The sequence below is a fragment of the Chinchilla lanigera genome, unplaced genomic scaffold, assembly GCF_000276665.1.
Source record: "Chinchilla lanigera isolate Chin_1 unplaced genomic scaffold, ChiLan1.0 scaffold00040, whole genome shotgun sequence".
Taxonomy (NCBI): Eukaryota; Metazoa; Chordata; class Mammalia; order Rodentia; family Chinchillidae; genus Chinchilla; species Chinchilla lanigera.
The window spans coordinates 1,522,392-1,547,451 of record NW_004955441.1 but is presented as its reverse complement, the minus strand read 5'-3'; the positions used below and the strand labels follow the sequence as shown (position 1 = coordinate 1,547,451).

The 25,060-nt window shown below is 39.7% G+C and overlaps 1 protein-coding gene across 4 annotated transcripts in view; it reads right to left on the bottom strand.

Annotated features, from left to right (window-relative positions):
* Positions 1 to 25,060, bottom strand: part of Ltbp1 (latent transforming growth factor beta binding protein 1) — a 221,329-nt gene that overhangs the window by 79,217 nt on the left and 117,052 nt on the right. For all 4 annotated transcript variants that reach the window (XM_013517603.1, XM_013517604.1, XM_013517601.1 and 1 more), the window contains exons 12-16: positions 20,392 to 20,517; positions 19,159 to 19,284; positions 18,690 to 18,812; positions 15,072 to 15,191; positions 4,905 to 5,027 (exon numbers count right to left, since the gene is read on the bottom strand). In XM_013517603.1, the coding sequence (XP_013373057.1) occupies positions 4,905 to 5,027; positions 15,072 to 15,191; positions 18,690 to 18,812; positions 19,159 to 19,284; positions 20,392 to 20,517 (618 nt within the window). The remainder of the gene's footprint in view (positions 1 to 4,904; positions 5,028 to 15,071; positions 15,192 to 18,689; positions 18,813 to 19,158; positions 19,285 to 20,391; positions 20,518 to 25,060) is intronic.

Below are 25,060 nucleotides of genomic sequence, written 5' to 3'. Positions count from 1 at the left end.
ATTGTTCTTGTAGCTGGTTGGCTTGTGCATGATGTCTGACAACATTTTTAGTGTTTTGGACTCTTTTAGGCTTTCTCTAAGAAGATGACAAGTTAAGTATTCCCATGTGAAGACATGTGCAGCAAGGATAGACCCTTAATTCCAAAGAGTGTCTGGCCATGCCAGACTTCTTACATAAGCTTCTCATTTCTGTTGAGAAGACTGTCAGTAGAAATTCATTGTAAGTACTAACACACACATACAAACACACAAACACACACACACACACACACACACACGATACTTGAAGTCATGCAGTTATCTTGACTACGGAGATCTTTAGGTCTTTAAAATGACTAAGTGGAACAGAGGCAATTTATTTCTAGAAAACATTTCTTCCTTTCCAAAGGGACAGAATTCCTGAGGCAAAAGAAATCTTTCTAATAAAACAGGCATGCAGGACAAATGCCTTCTTCCTTTTGTGCCAAGAGATAAACAGAAAACACTGACTTCCATGAAAAGTATTACTTTAAGGAAATTTTACTCATTTCTGTAACAAATTCAGCTCAGAGTTAAAGTAGACTGTCTCAAGGTATGTGGAAATTTAGGACCCAAGGTGCTAAAATGCACAGATAAAAATCACATCAAGAGACTTAAGTACTCAGTTTATTAGGTAATAGATTTACAAACTGAAAAAAGTTGTCAGTACATTTAATGAGGTGAAGACGAAGCCCAAGTCAATACTAGGGACCACTAACAGGGGAAGACTGATAGAGTTCCTCAGATAGTGGAGAAGGGACAGACTGCTGATCTGGTTAAGTTTGACAACCGAGACATGGTGGGGTTTGGGAGAAGATTATGAGTAAAGTAAAGAAAAAGATGACACTACTGTAGAAGGAAAGGCTTGGACAGAGGGACAATTAGTGTCCAGGTAGGTTTCCAAAGCAGAAGACGGAGGTCTTGCCTTACCCTACCCCAGACTGCAGTAGGGAGACACTGCTAGGATCTAAGCAGAGGGTAAGGTTAATGTCAAGTGGAGACAATGGCCCTTTTCCATCTCTAAGCTTTGACATGTATTCCTCCTTCCTTTGTCCACCAAGGTTTTCTCCCCTGTAGTCAATATTTTTGTTTGTTTGTTTGTTTTTGGTTTTTTTGTCCGGTACTGGGAACCGAACTCACGACCTTGCGCTTGCCAGGCAGGCACTTTGCCGCTGAGCTAAATCCCCAGCCCCTGTAGTTAATATTTTAAGAGCAAGTCCAAGCAGCAACATCTCTATGAAGCTTTCCTAGAAGTATGCAAGCTAAATCACTCACACGCTTCTTGGCTTTTGAAGAACTTGTCCCTTCCTCCAACCTCACAAGCATCACCACTGCTACAATGGCATCACACTCTGCTTGTACACAGGCATGCTCCACGAACCATCTCCTCTCCTCTATTGTGCCATCCAATCTCGTCAGGTTCATCACATTCCATCACTGGTCCCTCTCTGAAGAGCTCAAACTGAGACTTCGCAAAATAAGCTCACACTGAGTCTAAGTGTCAATACTAGACTTTGATAGTCTAGCTTTGGGGTTTTTGTTTGTTTTTGTTTTGTGATGCTTGGATCGAATCCAGTGCCTCACACAGTTAAACATGCCCTGTACCACTGACCTATGTCCTCAGCCTTGTTTTATTGTTGTTGTTCCTTCTTTTTAAAGTAAGCTCTGGACTTTATTTGGATTTCACAAACGTTTGCAGTTGTGCCTTTTTTCTGTTCCAGGATCCAGTCCAGGGCTCTACATTGTGCTTAGCCGTCTTGCCTCCCCAGTCAATCTTTCGGCTGTGACCTTAACTGTCATAATGTATAGAGGCCAGAATCCTCTTGAATGTCCCTAGTCTGTTATTTGTCTGTTGCCTTTCTCATGGTCACACTGAAGTTAGGGGTTTTCAGAAAGAATAACACACAGGTGAAGTGCTCTAGTCATCTGGTGTCACCTGTCAATGTCACCTGTCACTTTAATCACTTAAGCAGCTCTACTGCCTTGGATGCATTTTATTGTCTCTAATTGCCAGTTGTAGATTTTGCTTCTCTTCTGCCGAGTAAGGATTCCTTGAGAGATTATAACCTCTCAGTATACTTTCAGGTGAGCAGAGCGCCTGTAACATGCTGGCTCCCTGGTACATGTGAGATGAAGGGCAGGAAGGATGAAGGCAGCTTCTGCAGCTGCCCAGAAGATTACCACACATGCCTAGAAACCAGTGCTTTAAGGGCTGGCTCCGGCTGTGGTGATGCTATGAATTCCAGGGCTCTAGGGAAATCTTATCCAACAGCAGCAGGCTCAACCGGTTTGGTGATGGCCAAGAGCAAGAAAGTAGTGATCAGCCATAACACGTGGATGATCCCTTACAGGAATGACGGGAGGTCTGGAAATCTAGGACAATCTATCTAAGTTCACATAGTGAACCACTAGCAGAGCCACAATTCAGGGAAGAAACGCAGCAGAGGATGGATATGCAAGGTAAGGCACTGATGAATATGTGCTGAGGTCAAGGCAGGCACAGAATATTCACAGGACAGCTGTGAAATCAGCAGTGCTGGGTCACAGAATGCAAGCTGAAATCCACAGTAGTATATTTTGAAATATGAAGGATAGGGATAGATTACAGCATTCGCATCAACTGGCAGAAAAGAGCCAGGTGGACTGAGAAGAAAGAAGGTAAAATGAAAGATGGCTATAAAGAAGGATTTTTAAACATAATTAAGATTTGCAATTAAAACAATTAAATAAAGATAATAAAGATGAATAAGACTTCTAAGGCTTGAAATCTTCATTCATCATAACCGGAGGGATGGGGGAAGAAAAAATACCTTCTTACTATTCTCATTTTTAATTCTGCCTGAGGAGATGTATGATTTGAATCAGTAGGAAAACAATGGATTTGGGCCAGGAGAGAAAGGCCCAGAAGAGAACAGTGATGTGCCTATTCTGATAGCTGGTACTGTAAGAAAGCAGCAAGTCACCAAGTTCAGATGTCTTTTCATTCTTTCCAACCAGTAGCAGATGCGTCCATTCTTGCAGGACACTAGGGTATTATCCCCTTACTACTTGCCTACTCCAGTGAAAAATGATCACCTTAGCTCCTTCATTTAAATTAAAACATTTACTTAGGAAAAAAGAAATTTCTATTTATTCTTTTTCCCCTTTGGGGGAAAAATGCTTTTAAGTATAAACCAATGGAAGAGTGCAGAAAGGAAACAACTTAAGAGTTTTATCATAGCAAAAAATTAGACTTAAAAAAGAATTACAGGGCTGGGAGTGTGGCTCAGTGGCAGAGCACTTGCCTAACATTTGTGAGACCCAGGGTTCAATCCTCAGTACAACACGTGTAATGAATGAATGAATGAATGGATGAAATTATAAAAAAATTAGGGAAACCCTGGACAAATTACAATATACCACCAAAAAAGTATATTCAAGATATATTATATAATTATACATATGGATATAATGAGATCATATACATGAATTGAAAAAATGAAAAATCTTAGCAATAGGACAAGATATTAAGACAAATTTATGAAAGACTATAAATGGTAAATACATAAAATCAACATTTAGGGCCAGAGATATAGCTCAGTGGCACATCTGCCTGGCAAGTGCAAGGCCCTGAGTTCGATTCCTGCTACCAAAAAACAAAATCAATGTTTAATAATTATAAGTATTTGGGGGGCTGCAGATTTAGCTCAGCGGCATAGCTCCTGCCTGGCAAGTGCAAGGTCATGAGTTCAATTCCTGGTACCAGAAGAAAAACAAAACAAATCAAAAAAACAAACCAAAAAAAAAAATTATAAGTATTTGGGAAATTATTAGAGGAAATGAGCATATAAAATATATATTGAATCATTTTAAAATTAAAAGAAAAGTCCATTTCAAAGATAGAAATAAAAGTTTTATTGAAATGGTAAAAAATATTGAAATAGTTTTACCTCTATGAATAATGAAATAATTCTAAAATTAGTTTAAAAAGAGGCCTGCTTTAATTTTTCATATGATAACTGAAAAAATATGTTCAGCACTCAAAGAATAGCAAAAAATGGTGTGATTGCAATTCACTATAACATTATGCAACCATTATAAATACTTGAAGAGTTATAAATGGGATATAACAAGCTTGTGACATACAACTGACAAAAAGTAGGAGATAAAAACTGTACATCTCACTACATAATACTGTCAGAGATGAACACTTAGGAATAGTACAAATGATTTCCTTTTCACCTTTCTGCATTTGCCAAATTTTAAACAATAAGTGTATGCTGGGTTTTTAATAGCAGTTTTACTGATATTATTCCAGTATCATATGATTCTCCTACGCAAAGTGTATACAATTAAATGCTTTTTAATATGTTGAGTTGTGCATTCTGTGTATTATTTTTATAATCAGAAAAAATTTAAATAGGGCCAGGGAGGTAGCTCAGTGGCACACTGCCTGTCTGGCAAGCACAGGGTCCTCAATTTGATTCCCAGTACCAAAAAAAAAAAATTAAATCAATAGATCTGTGGTTTATAGATATTCTCTAAAATACATTATTTCCACTTATGGATATATAGCCACTCCGTATTTGACCAGAATAAGGAACTGCTTTCAAGAACACCAAACAAAAATAGCTCCAAGTGGCTCAATCAAAACAGATGCAGGAGCCAGGTGTGGTGGTGCACACCTGTAATTCCAGCACTCAGGAGGCTGAGACAGGAGGATCACTGTGAGTCTGAGGGCAGCCTGGGCTACAAAGTGAGCTCAAGGCCATCCTGAACTGCACAGCAAAACGGTCTCTCAAAAACAAAACAAAACAAACCAACCAACTGTCCTCTCCTAAGGACAGTCCTTTTAATGTTTTTTAATGAAGTGCAAGTACAGCGGGAAATCTGATCACAGCATTTACCTTGACAGTGTCTGTGGTCTGGCGTGGGGCTGTAGCCCTTGTGGCAGGAACACATGTAGGAGCCTTCAAGGTTGGAACAAGAACCATTTCTGCAGACATTTGGTTCCAGGCACTCGTCTACATCTTAGGGAACGTTGCGTAAGGGGAAGAAAAAAGGAGAGAGATAGAAAAAAACATCAATAAAGATAAATGTGGTTGCAAAGGAAACAGCAGACCTCCAGCAGCAGATTCTCAAACTTTTGCACTGGCCTAGCAGAGGGCAAGGAGTTCTGTTGGGAGCTGCGCTATTGGGTCTGCACCTAAGTTCCCTTTCTTCCAGGGCCTCGCACTTCATGAATAAGCTGAAGATGCACGGTCTGCTGCAGAGGAAAGGGAAGAAAGCGTAGTTTAGAGCAACACCCTATACAAAACAAAACTCTTAATCATCTAAAATGGGTTGGGGTCCATTTAGAGTATCAGTGAATTCAGTACGGTGGATGAGTCCTCAGGAGCAAAGGCTACGGCCCATCACCCAGAGAGACCACAGGCAAGTTCTAACACAAGGGAGAGAGACAGATTTTAACACAACACTGCCCTTTAAGGTATCTGTGAATCTGTATGATGAAACTCAATCTAGGAGTCAACAGTATGTCTCTTGGGCAGTTTGACAGTAAAGTGTAGAGCAAAGAAGCAGATGTAATAACACCAATAGTGATAATTCTTCATTTTTGTCATGTACTTACTGCATGTATGCACTAAAGGCTTTACAGACATTATCTCATGTAATTATAACAAAGTTTATATGGCCTCATCATTTTATAGAGGAAAGAGCTAAGATTTAGCAAAGCCCAATAACTTAAGCCCACATGCATAGTTAGAAAACAGTAGTGAGACTGAAATCCAAAGCCCATGCTTTTAATCTGGCAATACGTTTCCATCATAGGCAAACACTAGTGTTAGTTAAATAAAGACAGAATGAATAAGTTTATGTTTCTTTTTACTATTTGCTAACACGGTATTTATTCTGAAAATAATCATTTAAACTTTCATGGATTTCATTCAACAAAATTTAGTATTCCCTACTCCATTTGAACGCCCTGGGATAAGTCCCCTGCATGTTTCAGTGACAGACATTAGTGTAGCATCAATATTCCAAAATTTAAACAGGAAAAACTTAGCCACAAGATGCTAAAACAACACAGGCCACATCACAATTTAGGCGAAGCCTTAAACGAGTCTGTAACTTAAAACATCTTAACTATAAAGCAGACAAAAAATGAAGAGGAAAAGGCTCTTGAATGCATAAGTTTAATAGTCACTATGAGAGCAATAAAGCTTTCTTTTCAGGCAGAGAATCACGTGAACATAGACAACATAGATGTGGTCTTAATTCAGCAACCCAGAGTTCAGACTGTATTCATTTGCACTATATTTTATTTAAAACGTATTCTCTCTTTCAGTAGAATTCAGAAATACTTACGTTAAAATATGCCAAAGGGGTGTCAGTGCATGTACTCACTGGTTTACATAGTGAGAAGAGGCCAGGAACTGGCATCGCTTAGGTATTCCAAGTTGCTTTCACAAAACATCCCTAATTATGGTGCACTGGTCCCAGTCCAGGACAACAAAAATAGCACTTCCAGACTGACTCATTATCCACCCTTTCTTTGGTTGTGGGAATCCACTTTTGTAAAAGCTTAAAGCAAACAACTTGAAAGAAGAAGCCAAGCGCTGCAGCCAAAGTAAATAATGGAACAGAATGAGCCTAGACACTAGGCATGGAAATTCCAGACAGCAACGGGAAAATGTCATGTCTAGTATCTGGTTTGGTTTCAGAAATGTTAACAAGTTCAGAAATGTATGGATTGCTCTCTTTAATTATTCATGCACCAGAGAGAGTGACTTAGGGGGCTGTGGAATGTAACAGCAAAATCAATCGCTAAGACTATATTTTTCTCTAAAGTAAATTAGCAGACACTGCAGATGATCCTTCGCGAGATACTTGTAAAAACTCTGTTTTTTAGGCTACTCCTGTGATGGATGATGAAGCAGAATGCTGTGGAATATCTAGGTAGCCTGACGTGTTTACTCTTCTCTGTACTTCTTACAGACAAAATTGTAGGGAACCAGAATCTTGTCAAGCTGAGCATTTACATGTAGATAGAGCAGTGTGAATTGAATGAGTACATGGTCTTAATGGAGATTACACCCTGGAAGAAATAACTCTAAAGCATAATCTCAACAAAGAATGTCTGCAAAAAAAGGAAGAGGTCTAGAGAACAGTCACATATAAAAACATTCAGCCCAAACTTCTCTCCTAAAATACATATCCAGCATCCAGCTGGCACTGGATGACCCTATGATATCCCACAGGTGTCTGAGTTTTCAAAGCTAAAACTAATCCCTCCCCCTGCCTTTTCTTTCCGTTGTTTCCCATATCAACATATGTGTATGACTATTTCCTCAGAATCCCACTCAAAAACTAGGAGTCATCCTTTTGAATTCCCTACTCTTCCTCTTTCCCTACACTGAATTCACTGCCAAGTCATATCAATCCACCTTTCAAATATCTCTCAAATCACCCTCTTCATTTAATTCCTACTATTGCCATTGCTGTGACCTAGACTACTGCCATAATCTTCTAATTTGTTTTTCTAAGTCTTTTTTTTTTTTTTTTTGGTTTTTCTGCGGTACCAGGAACCGAACTCACGACCTTGCGCTTGCCAGGCAGGCGCTTTGCCGCTGAGCTAAATCCCCAGCCCCTGTTTTTCTAAGTCTTGTAGTCTCTAATCTATTATCTATCATGAAGCCAGAGTAAACCCTAAAACACAAATCTAAACAATAGCATTGCTCATCTACTTGGGAAGCAAGGTCCCTACCCAGCCCACTATGCACACTCTCCACAGTCACCTCCCCTCTGTAGCAGAGGGAGAAGATTAAATATTTGGTTTTCCATATTGGAACTCAAACCTCATCTTACTCTAAAATAGTATTATGGCCTTATACACATTACCCAAATTCTTCCAATGTAATACATAATGAATACAAACGGCCTTAGTGTTCTATCTCAGGCAGGAAACTTACCATGAATACTACTGTGTTCATAGAAAAATGGGTTTTAAACATCAAACAATTTATCAGTGGGCTGAGAGGACATAATTTGGTATTTGCCATTCAGTAAATTAATTGAACCTTCTAGAGTAAGAAAGTTGCCAGAGGTTTACAAGGTTAGACTCAGATATTATAGCCCTAAAGTTTAGCATCTATCTTACTATGCTATCACCCAGTCTAAATTTATCCTTCGCATTGACAGTGCTATGAGACATTCTAAAAAATGCTGTGTCAAAAACCAGACATGTCAGGCCCACAGGCTTCCTGGGCTAGCCATCCAATACTCCTACCAGAAAAGACAGGATAGTCTGACACCATTTATCCTGACTGAACCCTGGCTGACTGGTAGGATCATTTTCTCCTTTTAAAGATGTTTCACCTCATGGTGACCATCAGCATGAAGATCAGTGGTCAACAATTCCGGTAGAAATGAGAACATTAACCTCCCTCCAGCTCTCTAACTCTCCACCACAATTTCACAACCACATCTCTCAGCTGGCCAGAAGCCCCACCTTGCTAGTTCTTTCCTTGCCTTGGGATGCCATTCATCTGGGTCAGGAACATTTTCTGCCTTTACCTTCCTAATATCCCAGGAACATACCAGACTGCCTCAAGCCACTCTCTGATCAGCTACCTACCAGGTACAGGGCACCTTCAGATGCTGACTTTTCCCAGTCATGTTCATGTTCTCCTCAGGCTATATGGATGGCCCCCCATACCCTATCAGTTTGTTGGTGTTAGCTAGAATTTGTCCCAAAGCAACATTTTATATGCATTACTTCCTGTGCTTTCAAGGCGATGAATCCATCAGCAATGTGAACCTATCATTTCTTTGAGGTCATTCTACCACAGTTAATTTCTCAGTCACAGACTTCAGTGAATGTGTACCACGTGAATTCACGCCAGCACTGTAGTGATGTGAAAACACAGGATTATCGCCCACGACAATGTGCCATCACTTTAATGATTCCCTAATGGCTCTTCACACATAGTATCTTACACTAAAGATGACGGGAGAACATATGTGACAGAAAGCCTGGCAAAACAAGAGCCACATGCTGATCAGGCCTGTGTGATGAGGCATCTCCGAGTACACTTGAGGTGTAGTAAACCCCAGGGTCTCAGGCCCCTCTGTCAATTCTGATGAAGTTCAAAAATGCAGTAGCAGAGCGGCTGACAAAAATCTGTCACACAATCCTTGAAGAGTCATCACTGCTTTTCGGAGAAGAGCCAAGGATGTGAACATCCTATAGGAAAAGCCAAGGATGACCTCAGAAAAATCAACCCACTAATCCCACAAAATTACTGGCTTCCTAACTCACCTTTCCAAAGGAACAGTCTGTCTTTCAGAAAAACAGCTGCAGTACCTGGGGCGCAGACCTGCCATTTCAAACTCTGGAATCCCTGAGCCATTATTGCCTCTGCTTATAAGGGGTGAGTCCTGCCCAGAAGGGTTCCTTCTCTCTATGAACTTTGATACAGAAGAAGTATGTGAGACGTTATGCAAGGGTAAACACTGGATTTATGGATAAGAGACCTGGGGTTCTGGCCTGGTTTGGCCACTTACTACCCGACTTTGAGGGAGCCCATTAACCTCTTTGAGAATCAATTTTCGCATCTGTCCTACAGGGGTGATTACTGTGAGGATCAAATGAAACAATACAATTAAAGACCCTTGTAAACTACATAATTAGCAGTATTTATTACAATAAATATTTTTCCCACACAGGCATGGTCCTTGCCTCCAAAAATAAGGCTTTTGTCACTGTTGTTTCTATAATTTCAAAACTTTTCTGACAGCTAATAGACATATAGCCAAGTGCTCAATAAATAACCTAGTGATTAATTAGAAGACTCCTTTTGTGCATAACAATTTAGGGGTTAAGGCTGACATTTGACTAATCTATACAATTTGCAAAAGGTACATGTGCTTTGATGCTGGCTTACATAAAAATAAAAGTAGCACAAAAGTCTTCAATTTCCTATGAGTCTATGAATATTCATAAATTCCATAAAGGGTAGTACTGAATCTTGAACCCTGAAAATAAATCCATTAAAGTGTAAAAAGAATAGAACAATGAGCTCTCCATGTTTCTCCTGCCAGTTCTCTGGTCTGGTTGTGGTTAAGATTGTGACTAACCAGTTGTTGAACAATACTAATTACTTCAAAGGCTAAGAACTAATGTATTTGAAGGCTTAAACAGAGTTCAGAAAGTGCTCCTTTACTCAGAGATGAACAAAGAAGGAATACTGGTAAAATGTTGTCACATACTGGTGGAATGCATGTCACATGTCACGTGGTCACCAGAGACTCAACTACAAAGCAAGATAGTAGAGTAACCCTAAGAAGGGCTGGCTGCTTCTATCCAGTGAGTACAAATATTCTGCCTTGTGAAGGACAACAAATAAAATGATGAGTGGAAACAGTACCATTATTATAGAAGCCCAAGCATTTGCTAGGAATTATTAAAAAACCTACAGAGAATTATGATTCTCAAAAATTATATTCCACCAATGTAAAAAACATGCTAAGAAGTTAAAAAGAAATCATAAATTACTTTAATTCATAAAAGAAAATTCTTATTTTATGGTAGAGTTTTTAAAAATCTATGCTGTGAATTTTAAAAAAAAAAGCCAAAGAGAATAAATACGGTTATACAGAATACTATAGTATACAGTACAGAGAAATGTGGCACACTGCTTATTTTAACAGGTATCAGTATTACCATATTTCTTATATTTCATGACAGGGGTAATAAAGAGAAGAGTGTTATGGTTGGGAGAACAGGGACTATAACATTTATTGGGTCAGAGACCTTACTAGGTGCTTCAAATCACTTGTTTAATTCTGGCAATAAACCCTACAAAAAGACATTTCTTTTTTTTTTAAAGTATTCTAAACTAAGCTTGAGAAAAATCCCATAAACCAAAGTATGTCCAATTTCAGTGAACTAAGACCCCTATATCAGAGATACTAAATGTTATCTTTAAGTAGTGAAATACGAAGGCATTTCCTTGGGGGCTGGCTTTCATCAGGTTTGAGTGATGCCAGCTGCCTTCTACAAGTGAAGAGGACCTGTAAACTGAGGACCTGACAGGTTGGCTTCCCTCAGGGAGAGGTTCTGGGTGAAGCAGCCAATGAGAAGCAGCCGAACCCACTGTGATGAAGCAGTCATTAAGGCCAGGGGCCATCAAGTGGGCGACAAGTCCAGGCTGACTGGTCCAAGGACTGCAGTGTTGGCAAATGAAAGGGGCTCTTGCAAGGAGACTGCATCCACAACATGAAAGCAGCAGCTATAGTAGCACAGAAGTCAACAAGAGTTGCCGAAAAGCATTATGGGATGATGTGTTAGGTGCAGTCTGAAAATGATAGGTATTGGAAGTGGACAATAAACTACTGCTAATACGTACCCTGAACTAAACACTAGGGGAAAAAATGTATTTTCCATAAAATACCTGTTAGCATTTTACATATTTCTATGCAATTTCTAAAGACAAACAATTCCTATTGTAATTCACAAATTAAGGAGAGGCATCAACCAGTAAGATCCATTTTATAAGCCTGGTGTGGTAGCACAGACTTGCAATCCCAGCACTTAAGAAGCTCAGGCAGAAGGACTGAGTGTTCGAGGCCAGCCTGGGCTACAAAGTGAGACCCTAAAACCATCACCACCATCACCACCACCAAAACAACAACCAAACAAAGGATCTGTCCTAAATGACGTGAATACAATGAGTCCACTAATAGGTCAGAAATTTCATTTTTCAGTCTGTGAAAGGAAAGGGAAGTGTAACTGGTACCAAAACCCTGCAGAATATAGGGGTCAAAACAGCAACTATTAAAATTTTTTTTATTTTATTGAAAAAAGGTAAAGTAGAATTTCATAACAAAATAATAGGAGAATAACAACATATTGTCATCTTCAATGCATTTATTCAAAGTAGAGGATTTGGGCATAAAAAATTCTCCACTTGATATTAGCATGAACCTTCCTTTTCAATGAACTAAAAGACACTAATAGTATAGATACCTTGCATTTTTCTCCCTTTCCCCTTCCTTCCTTTCCCCATTTCCCCCTCCTAGTTCCTTTTTTCCTTTAAACAATTACTTCCCATTTCACAATATCTACTGTAGTCTAGACCTTATTTACTCTTTCATTTTCTCATACAAGGGAGACAATACGATGTTTACACATGTGAGTCTGATTTATTTCACTTACAAAAACCAGCAATTCTTAATGAAGCCTTTTAAGGGAAAACAAAGTCAACTGACATGAACATAGACAAGTTTAAAGAAAAAACATAAGCATTATGACAAGTTTATGTAAAATTATGTAAAACACTGCTTGACATGGCAGTGAGATCATCCTAGAAAAAGAATACTCAGCTATCTGGAACACAATAGCTCTAGGAGGTAGAGCTGTCATTTCTACAGATAACAACTAATACACGCCAAAAGTAGGATTTTCTCCAAAATGGTGATTTTAGGAAATTTTCAAGTCTTTAATGTTCTTACATTAAACCAATGAGAAAAATATCAATATATCCTAAATTATCTGCACTAAAAGGATATAAAAAAGCAAAAAACAAACAAACAACAAAAAAAAAAAACCAAAAAAAAACTGGCCACAGGTAACTGCTAGGAATACCTTTTTTATATCATATCATTTGGCCATCCTGGTAACCAGATGGTCTCCAGTAATCCCTACCTATGTCCCATAGGCAGCTTTATCATTTCTCCTTGTGATGTTCACTACATCGGACATCCTATTTGTTTTACTTGCTTACTTATTAAGCTATAAGCACTAGCATGTGCGTCCAATCAGGGGAAGCCTCTTTTGTTCACTCTCAATTGATGTTGTTTTACAAGTATCTCACATACGATAAATCTCCACATACTTATTAAATGAGCAAATAAACACATGTCAAATTGTACTATCAGTTGGCTCAGCTCCAAGGCAGGTTTAAGGCTGTACCTCCTGAAAAGTATTTTGGAGCACTAAAGTACAAAGGTGGGAAAACTAAAATACATAAGCACAAGATAGGGCTACGAATTCATCAGTATTGCCAGCAGTTTGTAGAAAAATTCATTCCTCTCGCTGGCTCAACAGGAGAAGGAAGACATGCTGCAATATCTGCTCTGGGTCACACTCAGTTTTTCAACACTTGAAAGCTCTATTACCATAAAAAATTAAGGTGGAAAATCTATTTCAATCTACAACCCTCATGAGATATTTAGAAACTGTAAATTCAATATGAACAGTGGATGGAACAGCAATTTTATCACAGAAGAATGGTTTGATCTGTAGATTACATAGAGCCCAAAATCTTACCCAGAAGGAAAAAGTACACTGCTTACTCTTGGTAACAAATGCAAGACCTCAGCAAGGCAGAAACAAAAGCTATTGCTGGAAACAAGGGACTAAATGTGTCACTTGGGTGGAGTTGAGCAACACAGTGACCTAATATATCTGCTTCTGATTCCACTCATCTGGTTGGCAAAAGTAAAATTGCTTTTAAATAAGGTGCTATGTTTCTGTCACTGAAATGGATCAAAATGTTCAAATACACATGCACACACATGCACAGGTCGATGCATACATATGTGCATATATATGCACACACACTATAAGGACTCAATTAGTATTACTTATACAGAAGGGCAATCACCTGCCAGTTTGGTCAGTCACATGCCATTAAAATCAGGGCTACTGTATTGTACATCAGTTATTCATGTAAAGCTCAGGCACCGATCTTGGATGATGCGTCAGCACGTGAACAGAAGAGCACAAACAGAACTGGGAGGACCCACTACAACACTGATGCCAAATGGGAAAATTAAAATCAAATACAATCTCTGGCTAGCACCAGTTACATACACAATGCTTATCAAATAAACAACTGATGAATAAAAATATTTTCTTCTATTCCTCAAAGTTCATGTCTCATAATCCCATAGCAGACACTCTTGGGATGTGTGTGGGGGCTACAGGGGCTGAGCTGGTGCTGCTGTCTGGTAGTGGGAACTGAGCTTTGAATGTGAGAGTGTTTCCACCACCTACTGATCTCCACCCCTTCTAAAACATGGAAATGTCTCCCCAGAGTTATTAGAAGAGAGCAACATTTTGATCTGGAGGGCAAGGGTCTTGCACGGTCCACTCCCACACTCTGTATAAGTCTTCCCGTGTTTCCAGTCTTTAGCTAGCGGCCCTCGGAAACAGGACCTGCTCCCTCTTCCCACAGGTCCCTTGCATATGCTGTCTCCTATGCCCAAAAGGTTCTCCTTCCCTGGTTAGATCTCAACACAGCCAGTTTTCTAAGGGCAACTCATTCTACCACAGACCTCTGCTTCCTGCTGAGCACTTGAACTATTTGTTCTATCTGTGAGATGAAATGTAAGGCCTGTGAGGAAGAGGTGATACCTGGTGTTGCCCCCTTGATGTAGTCTAGAACCTGGTGTAACTCTGGGGGTGTATTGTAAGTTCTTAACAATTTGGGGAAGGAAGGAAATAAGGAATAGGAAATAAGGAAACATTTAACTCATATTCAGAGTCCTGGCATGGTTTGGAAAAGAGCTGGACTTTTAAGAAAAAAAATCATGTGTTGGCAAGATTCACAGAGAACCACAGAAAACTCATCACTTCATCTTCCCCAGAGGCTAAAGTACTATATTCACTACTTCTATGGAAAATCTGGTTGCATATTTCCCGGACTACTGGTCCATCCTCCCATCTTCTTAGGCCTCTTTTCTTTTTTAAAGCATTGTTCTCGTCATCTCTCTCTTCCCTGCAGTGCTTTCTATTTTATTTTATTTTGGTTGTCGGATTGGGACAACAGTTTGTTGTTTGTTCAGTTTGTTTCAATCACAATGATTGGCTCCACCTAGACTCTCATATCCTTCATGTCACCCATTGTTTTATTTTCCCCATGATCAAAAATTACCTAAATTCTGAGAATAATGAAAACTTTCCCCCTCCACTCCACTGCGAAGGAAGGCTAAATTGGCACTACACCACTGTCAGAAAATGGGCCATGCAGAAGAAACAAACTCTCACGCAAGGATGCTACAGCACTTACCAAGGCACTGTCCGTTCCAGCCTCGGAACCCTTCTGTGCAGGGGACACACTGGTAAGATCCTGGAGAATTCACACACTGCTCATCTGGACAAGTACTTGGAGTCAAACATTCATCAATATCTGCCAAAAAAAAAACCCAAATAACTAGGTCATGGGCATTTTATCAGAACACCAAGGTGAAATTTCACTTTTGTGGAGAAAAGCTTGTGACAGCTACATTTTAGTACAATACTTGGGTGAGATATTGCATCTAGACAAAACACGTGGCAATAATGTATGGTCAGGTCTACTTGGACTAAAGTGTTCACACATGTCTCAAGAAAGAACTTGGCCTCAATTCTTCAACTGGCAAAGCCAGGTTTACAGTCTAATACACAGGACTCTACCCCGGGAGCTGGTAACCTCTCTGGAGCCATTTTCTGGACATTAAAACTTTCAAGTCATAGCACATCTTGCCAGAAGGAAATACAAGGAATGAGGATGAGTGTGATGGAGCTACATGTCCACCTGGCTGGAGGTTTTCTCTTCAGACACTGGATGCGCTACAGCAGTGGTGGCAAACCTAAGGCACGCCTGTCACAGTACGCTGTTATCATTGAAGGCTCTAAAAGGTTTGCCATCACAACTCTAGGAAAACCTCTCTTTGCTTTTATGGACTCAAGAACAGTCTAACTTTGAATAATTTAAAGCTTTCACATTACTGGAATTCCTTGGAGGTGGGAAAAAAACACTGAGAGTGAATTCACAGTATACTTTCAAGATTTTGCAGGAAACTTGGTGGTATGACCATGTGCGGTATTGTCTGGTAAAAACATACCTTAATTTTCACTTTCGTTGCTAGTTGAAGTTATTAATTATAATTTTTTCTGATACTGGGAAAATTGCCTTATATATGGCTATGGCTTCAGCACAGTTAACTACTAACATATCTTCAGGGATTTTTTTAAGAATGGTAAAAACATGGGTGGAAATGATATAGGAAGGAGTTCAATGGCTTAAAAATGAGTGAAAGGAGTGCCCTATTTGAAGGAAGTGCTTCTTTTTGGAAGCAGATTTTGCATTCGAGTGAACAGATTTAATATCTAAATGTCCCGATACAAAAATGTACAGTTTACAGGACACCTAAATATATGTAATGTATAAGCAGATTTTCAGAACAAAAACTGAAACATTGAAGTGGAGAAATACACAACTAGCTCACTAAATAAGCAACCAGGAATACGTGCTGTGTTTGTTCCAGCAAATTCATAGAACTTCTCACTACACAGCCTTACACATTTGTGAAAAGATGCTTACGGTGAAAATGTGGAGGATGATATTAACAAAATACGCATCAGTGTATCTGTGTTGTAACTTTTTTTCTGTAAGTGAAAGATTCTTGTCAATAAACAATGACACACAGTCTCTCTCTCTCTCTTTCTCCCTCCCTCTCTCTTTTCAGGTCAGATGTTCTGAGACTTTTTGTTCTATAAAAAAGATGATGCTTGCCAGTTTCACTTTCCAAACAGCATTACATTCTCCTTTGGATGAGATTTTAAAAATAGAAACATAATTGTCCTGTCAGAGAATGTCACCCAGATAGGCTGGTCCAGTAAACACGGGGCAGCTGAGCGTCCTAGGGTCCAGTTCCTGACTCTCCTGCTGCTCTTCACGCCATTCACTTGTACCCTCCATAAATTAAGGAGTACCTGCCCTGTAAGACTTGAACAGCACAGAGCAAGAATGAATGAGATAATGTCTGCAAACTACAATAGGCCCCTTGGAGACTGGTGCTGTTTGAAAGCAGCTTCGTTAGTGACAGCTGAGAAAATCTTCAGTGAGCCAGAAGCCAGGGAACCTTTGGTTCTGGTCCACAACAAAATTAGAAAACAGCCTCATTGTTTGGCTCCTTCTTCTTTTCAAGCCCTTTGATGGGGAGAGAATGATCTATTATGTTTTCAGGGAGCCTGGTAATATTTCTCTTCAATAATTACCATATACTGAGTATTACTGAATAGTCAATTAGCTTTCATTTTACTATATAATTTTCAAATTTTGTGTCTACTCCTTTCTAGCCTTATTGCTTAAATATCTTTTCTCTCCATGCTGTGGACATATGTGAAACTTAAGGGTGAGTATCTGACTTCACTGGTGGATCTTGCTTTGCGCATGAAAGCTCGTCAAATAAATCCATCTTTCATTTTTTTAGCACACCCCATAGTTACAGAGACACTGCGAAGATTGGGCATGCATCAAAGGAGCCAAGGAAGAGAGAGGTTTAAAGAAATTAAACATTGAGAATTAATGGAGTGACAGGTGCCATACCACACAATGCCATATGCACTTGTACTAATGACAATTTCGCTTCAAGGCTCCCGTTTTATTGGTGATGAACTGAGTTTCACAAGTTCTAAATAACTGGCTCCGGATAAGCAGGTACTACAAGTGGGTGTGGTGAGCTAATTCTAGTCCTTACTCTTTCCAGAGGGAGAATTCCTTGGAATAGGACATTGTGCATACACTGCACTCCCTCTGTATAGCACAGGGAGAATTCCTTGGAATAGGACATTGTGCATACACTGCCAGTTATCCCATAGCCCCTCATCTATGAGTGCATGGCTGTTGTCTCCCACCCCCCGTAAGAGCCCAAAGGGCTGAGGCAAGAGACTAGAAGGTATGAGCTGCCACAAAATGTCTAATTAGTACTCGCACCAAGCCTGGGTCACTGACGCTATGGAGAAAACCAACATGCTGAAGCTAGGGGACACCTGACGCAGCCTGGTCCACCCAATCTGCCCACCCTAGCTCTCAGAAACCTGGCAACATCAGATGAGAGGTGGATCTGCCAGCAGCCAGGAGCCAGCAGCACACCCATATCCAGGCTTTGCAAACCAGCCCAGAGAACCCTGTGCCTCAGCCCTCACGTGTCATGGCAGGATCACAGCAGCAGCAGCTCATGAATTTCTTCAGGAAAAAAAGCCACGGCGGTTTCAACAACCTCTACAATGTGCAACCTCTACAATTCCATGAGCAGAAATTTTAATTGGAAAATAATTCTGGATGTGCTGTTCATAGTTCCCGAAACATTTTTCTAATAAGCACAAACTCATGCCGGTGGTGACTAATGAAGACATTTTATCTAGCACTGCTGGAATCTGACCCAGAGTTGGTCAGACGGCGCTGCTGAGGGGAGTCTGCTGGTGCTTCCCAGAACACGTGCAAAAGGAGGCAGTGGAGACCAAGGAATGCACCCAGGTGGAAAGGTCAGAAACGAAAAATCAACACTGGTCCCACCTGCACCGTGTTTCTAGATGAAGGAGCCAGACACTCTAATTAAGTCTGGGTTTGGGCTGGGATATCCTGCAGTTAATTGTTATAAAATGATCTCAATCCAAATACCAGGGAAGGCAGATACTGAGGTGAAAAATAATGAGAACACCAAGAAGGAAAGTAAACCAGACAGAGCCACTGAAGCGAGGCACAGGCTCCGTGACTCCAGAGAGCAGGAGAAAGTTAGAGACCCACGAGCCGGGTGAGCCACCAACCAGCCCCGGGTTTGGACCCAGCCCCGAATTTCACCACCACACGTGCTCAGCATGAGCAGGAGCCACAGTGTCCCATCCCTCGCGACCAACTCACCCTCACAGCGGCCTCCTCGGGTCATGCGGTACCCACTGTCACAGTATTCACACCGGAAGGCACCCACGGTGTTGATACAGTGCCCCTCGCCGCACACATCCGGCCTCAGGCACTCGTCCACGTCTACTCCAAGCAGAAAATGCTGTCAAGGTTTATTTTCCAAACTAACATTTCATGCCTCTCCCAGCATAGTTCAGATGTAATCACAACGTAACTGGTTTCTATTATCATCCCTGTGATGTGACATACTCCAAAATCACACTGTTTAGCACATCTCTGATACTCCTTCCAACATGTTGGAGGGAAAAATATCTATTTTATATCTCCCAGTGCCTAGCAGATTGCTACGTCATAATGCTTAATGAAAAGCCCAAATTATCTGATTAAGCATGATGAGGGGCTGAGGAACCTAAAACCCCAGATTTGGGCATATAGATATATATATATATACTAAAAACACCATCAATACCTATGCAGTTAGTGCCCTCCTCACTGGCCATGAAGCCTGCTGGGCAAATACACAGGAAACTTCCCTCTGTGTTTTCACAGCGTCCCTGGGAGCACAGGTGTTGGGCCTGAGTGCATTCATCAATGTCTGTTAAAAAACAAAAGGAAACAAAAACACGGAAAAAGATTAGTGCTGTGTATCAAGAACTTAGTCTCCTTGTTCTGTAAAAAAAACCCAGCATACTATTCTACGGGACCCCAAACCTTCAGAACTGAACAGAACAATGGAAAGAGATGTTGCTTTTCACCCCAAGGACCTGAAGGATGATTAAGGGCAAGAGACAACAGCTTACTGCACGTTGTTTCAAAGGCTAAAAACCACGGCACTGGTGTTTCAAACAGACAGATTCCAGGTCATCACAGAAAGACACCGTGGATATCAGGGTCACACAAGCCCTGGAATCCACTGTCATTATGACAGCCAGACTCCACCATGCATAGGGTAGAGCTGGATTAGGGCATCTTGATTTATTTTTCTACTTAATAGTTTAGGTTCTAAAGGTGAATGCAAATGAAAAGGAAAGAACCATGTTAACCGAGCAGGTGAATGTCCCCATTTACATCCTGTATGTACACACAAAAGGTGCTCATATTAAAGTACTACTAGATAAGAACCCTTGTTACTGGATTTACTTTGCCAATGCCTTATAACTTAGAGCTGAATTTTCCTTTTTTAAAAAAAGAAATTAGACTTAGAGTTAACACATTAAAACAAATTACCTAACCCTATTACACCTCTTTCTGAGATACCATTTATTCCAAAGGAACACATATGAGATCTCTTACTCATAAATTCACTAACACTTTCAGGCCAGCACAAATGGATCTCCAATATAGAAATCTGATTTGGAAATCAGACTTTAAGTATTTATGAGAATTCTTTATTGCAGCATGTATTAACTTGCTTTTGCCAAATATGTTCATGGGCACTTATTTCTAGAGCTCTTATTTTATTTACTTTATCTGAAAAACTTGTCAATTATTCTACCTTTATGTAAATGTATTATATTTGGCATGGTCGGCAGCAGTGACTAAAGAAAATCCCAGAAGTTTGGCAATGCTTCTTTTGAGGTCCCTAGCTATAGCATTTTAAAAATTACAGTAATATTTTCTCAAGATTCTGTTTAAGGAAAGAATATTCTAATGGTGCAAATGTTTCACATTTCATGATTATGTCTACTAGAGTGTTTCTTACCAACACATTTCCTCTGCTGCTCGCTGAACTTGTAGCCCTCGTAGCATATGCATGTGTACCTCACTGGCAGGTTAATGCAGTGACCTGCTCCACAGATATCCGGATTCACCGTACATTCATTGATTTCTTTAAAAGCAAAAGTAGATACCATAATATGAAGAAAACACAGAAATAAACAAAAATTTAACTGCTATTTGCAAGCCATTACTTTGTGTTTCCTAAGTAGGAAAAACAAAAAAATTAACAAGTTGCCAGGTACACACTTAAAGCTGACGTCTGAAATCAAGTGTAGATTCCTATAATTGCTTTGTGTTGATCAGTCCTACTCAAGGTCATCAACACTTCGTAAAAAACAATGTTAGGATGAACTTAGAGTGTGTACAAGCTCAGAAGCCAAGTCCAAAGTCATAAGGAAATCAGTTCTTAGTAAAACTTCCAACATAGCTGTCAGAGTTTCTACCCACTCTTCTCCATTTTAAATGATGGGGTCTGAACCATTGTGTGATTTCTCCTGATAAGAAAGGCAGAATTTTCCATTCATTCGCAGGCAAAGTCTCCATTGCAACAGCTATATCCAAACTCCTCCAAAATTTCTCAATAGCTCCCTTCCAAATATCTTCTCCCTTCTAATAAAGCAGAATTTATTTACATTGGTAAACGAGATCACTCTTCCAAATCACTTCCTTACTCTCCTGCTGATGCCTTGAAATTGTTTCTTCCCCGAGTGCAAACAGGTAACCTGCGTAAGCTCACTCCGCTCAGACACATGCCACGGAGAAGGCAGGCTCGCAGAGCCCATCGGAAGGAGCTCCAGCACCAAAAGGATGCAGGACTCACAGGTGGGCTTCTGAGATGAATTGGTACAAATCCTGTTGCCCTTTAAAGCTACTTAGCCATTCTAAACCTCACTTTTGTATAAGTATAAAATGGAAATGATCAGAGTTCCAACTTCAAAGTATCAGGTTGCAAACAGAAAACCTAAATAATGCATGCAGTCTAATGCCCAGCACATTATATAGTCTTAAAAAGTCATTACTGTCACTGTTGCTCATATTGAAGTCACTTACGAATACATAATGAAGAAACGGTACATTTGTATCGATAGTACCTTGGACTGTTATCTCACTGTCATCATACAACAAGCCAGGCTTAAAGGCGATCCTGGCACAGCTGAGAACAAGGGGTAACAGGCTGGCACCTCTGAGCACAGCTGTGTTAGAGGCAACTGTGGTCTGGATGAGAAGACAGGTGGGTTACTGTCACAACGATAAGACTACACACGCAAGTTATATGAGAAACCTGCATGTATGAGAAATGTATAAAAAGCTGTGTATTTGCAAATTACAGGTATCTTTTATGAGCCAGTTTATGTCAATTAACTATCAGAAAAATAAATTTGTGAGGAGACAATATACTATCAAATTTTAGAAAAAGAGAATCCAAAAGGTTAAAAACACAGTTGATTAACATGAACGCTTAAATGATCAGCAATAGTAACACAGAACAGTGAATTTTGATAGGTGTCTACCATGGAACATATACTCATTAGCAGGACAAAGAAATGCTTATTTGTTTAAAAATACTGGAGCAAAAACTATAACACACTACTCTAAATAACACATTACTCAACTACTCTAAAACACAGAAAATAAGATTAGAAGAAAATATTTTACTACTTGAGGATTGGTATTTTCTTGTTCATATTTTTCTGTATTTTACAAAATTTATACAATGAGCACATATTAGTACAGTACTTTCATAATTAGAAAAGTTTTCCTTAAAAAATATTTCTATATGCTACAGAAATCTGAAGATACAAGGTTGTCTTCACCAGGTTAAACTTTTAGACCTTTAGGTAAGAAGGCACTTCTCTGTAGGGATTTCTTCATGAAACAGTATGAAAAATACATCTCTGTCTTTTCTGTATTATAGGTGGATGCTGTAAGGATTCATACTTAGGTTTCTTGGTTTTCTTTGCAATTACTGACTGTCCTATATGATACCCTTTGCTGCCACTTTCTTAAAACAGGAAAGAAATGTTGACCTTGTGTGTAAAAGAAAATGAATTCAATAGAAGCAAATTAAAATACAGTAGTTGGGGATAGGATTCAGAAAAAAGGCTATAAATCTCAGGTTTATAAGAAAGTTTTGATCAACAGTCCCTACTACTTCACTCTCACACATACCAATTTTTGACTATCAAATTCCTATTTGTCATTTTCCAGGCATAGCTTTTGAATAGATTCTCATACATATGAACAAGACTTCAAAAAATGTATGATACTTAACTCAAACGTGATACACTTCTACGCCACAGTTTGCTAACACATTTATTTTTTTATTTTGTTTTTTGAGACAGGGTGTCACTATGGAGTTCAGGTGGCCTTGAAATTGCTATGTAGCCCAGGCTGAGGTAAACTCAAAACCTTCTCAAGTTAGCTCTAAGGTAGAATTCTACTAAGAATTCTAGTTTTTGCTTGCAGGAAACAAAATCAATAATAATAGCCTTTCCTTCCTAGCCAGCGCCTTAAATAGAAACTATGAAGTTGAAATTATATTGATGAAGAATGTTGAGAAATTTTACTTGATTATCTCCAGTACATAGAGATACAGCCTAAAAATGTTGGTCCTGCCTGGCAGGCCATTAAACATATCCATGAAAATGCCACCTTGACGCCACTAGAGGGTACTAGGAGACACATCCAAGGAAGAGAGGGACATTCTAAAACACTTGATTTCTACACGAGTTGCCCCATTTTTACCTAAGCGATTACTGTAAATCTCAACATTTTGACTGCAGAGATCTCTCTTGTTCATTTATGAGCCAGAATTCCACTCACCTAGGTAGACAGAGTCCCGGCCTTCAAAACACTGTCTATTAACTAGTCATCAAAAAGTCCCCATCAGGGTTTTAATAAAATAAATGAATGAATGAATCGTATCTTGAAACATCTAACACCTGTCTGCCACTGTCTCTCCCAGAGCTCCCCTCTTTACTTCCCAGGTTTTCATTCTCAAGTACGTGTATAGTGTCCAGAAAAAGAATCCCGAGGATGCTGTCTTGAAGAACAGGGAAAGCTTTCTGCTTTTTCTGCTTTAGGACAAAGACAATATGCTTGCTATTTTCCTAGGAGTCACTCCCACTTAGTCCTATGAACCTGTCTCCGTGTGACGCGTCAGTTCATATAGAAATACACACTTTTTCAGCAAACTCTCCATATAAGGTCCAGAGAGAGGGCTGTGGCACACCGCAGGGCACAGCTCCCACAGGCAGCACTAATTACTGGCCTCCAGGACAAGCTGGGGATGGGAGTGTCTTTTCTTGTCTTTCTCAGCAGGCCTGGCTTCCCGCAGAGACAGGCAAGCACCAGGCCCCCACTGGGTATTTTCAGGAGACCTTCGTAATGCTTACCCAGAGGTAGCTTCTTGGTTCATAAACAGCTCTACCCTTTCCTCCTGCATGTCCCTTGAAACAACCTGGCCTTCCCTGGGCCAAGGACCTTACTCTATTTCTTTTGTTAAGAGTTCACTTAGAATTTAGATGCCAAACGTTCTCCATTTATCCCAGAAACAAGACCAATGGTAGATTTAATAGTTTGGTATCTTTATTTTCTAAAATTACACAGAAAAGAAACCTTTGGGCAAAATGGGAAAAGGAGTATGCTGACCTTTAGGCTATATCTTCCTCAAGTGACTAATGCAGTGAATGAATGAATGAATGAATGCACAAAAATGGAGTCTGAAAATATTAAAGCATGATGACTTTACATTTTTTTAAAAGTTCATTTTCTGTCATTATAAATAGCTTTTGGAGACTGCAATGACACTAGGAATATGATTCAGGGACAAGCATTTTTGAAGGGGTCAATTATGAGTGGTGGAAAAATCAGAGGAGCAAATAGTTTTTTAAATGCTTGGGCAATGATAATTACAGAGGTTTCTGTAAGGCAGTCGCGGAAGACAAAGGATAAGTTTTGGCTGGTCCGCGGGACTATGGAGGAGTTGGGGAAAAGCCACGGGAGCAAGGCATCAAATGTTAAGTCATGGAAAGGTTTACAAAAATGCCCTGGCTTCCTCACTGCCCCAGGATGAGCATAAATTGTCCTACAACAATTCAAACAGATGTTTCCACTTTGTAAATATTTGCCAGAGAAATGGAGGTTTGATTTTCCAACCTATCCTTCAGCTATTAAGACGCTCTACTAAATCAGGAATTTATATGCTGAAATGTATAATTTATTTGAAAAGAGTATGCCAATAATGTTGCAAGCCACCAAGTCAGCTGTTCAGAGTGGAAAATATCACACGTATTTCCTGCAGATACACAGGTCACCTCATGATTACCGCATGTCAAAGTGTGTCTGGCTAGATCTAAAAAGGCTACTTCCAATCTCACCATCATAAAGATATCATCACTAAGCAACGTGGAGCTGATTTTATTATTTTAGCCTTATTTATTTTATCCCTTTCTTCAAATATGGATGTCAAAAAACAGTAACAAATAACATTTATTTCCTTTTTATTGTACAGGGGAAATTATATAACGTTCCTGAAAGAGCTGATCAGACTGCTCTCTAAATCTGTGTGTTTGGGCCTCATAGTAAACCACGGGCACAGCTGCATTCTGCTTTCAATTTGATACACAACAGTATTGTCGTGTTAATGTAGG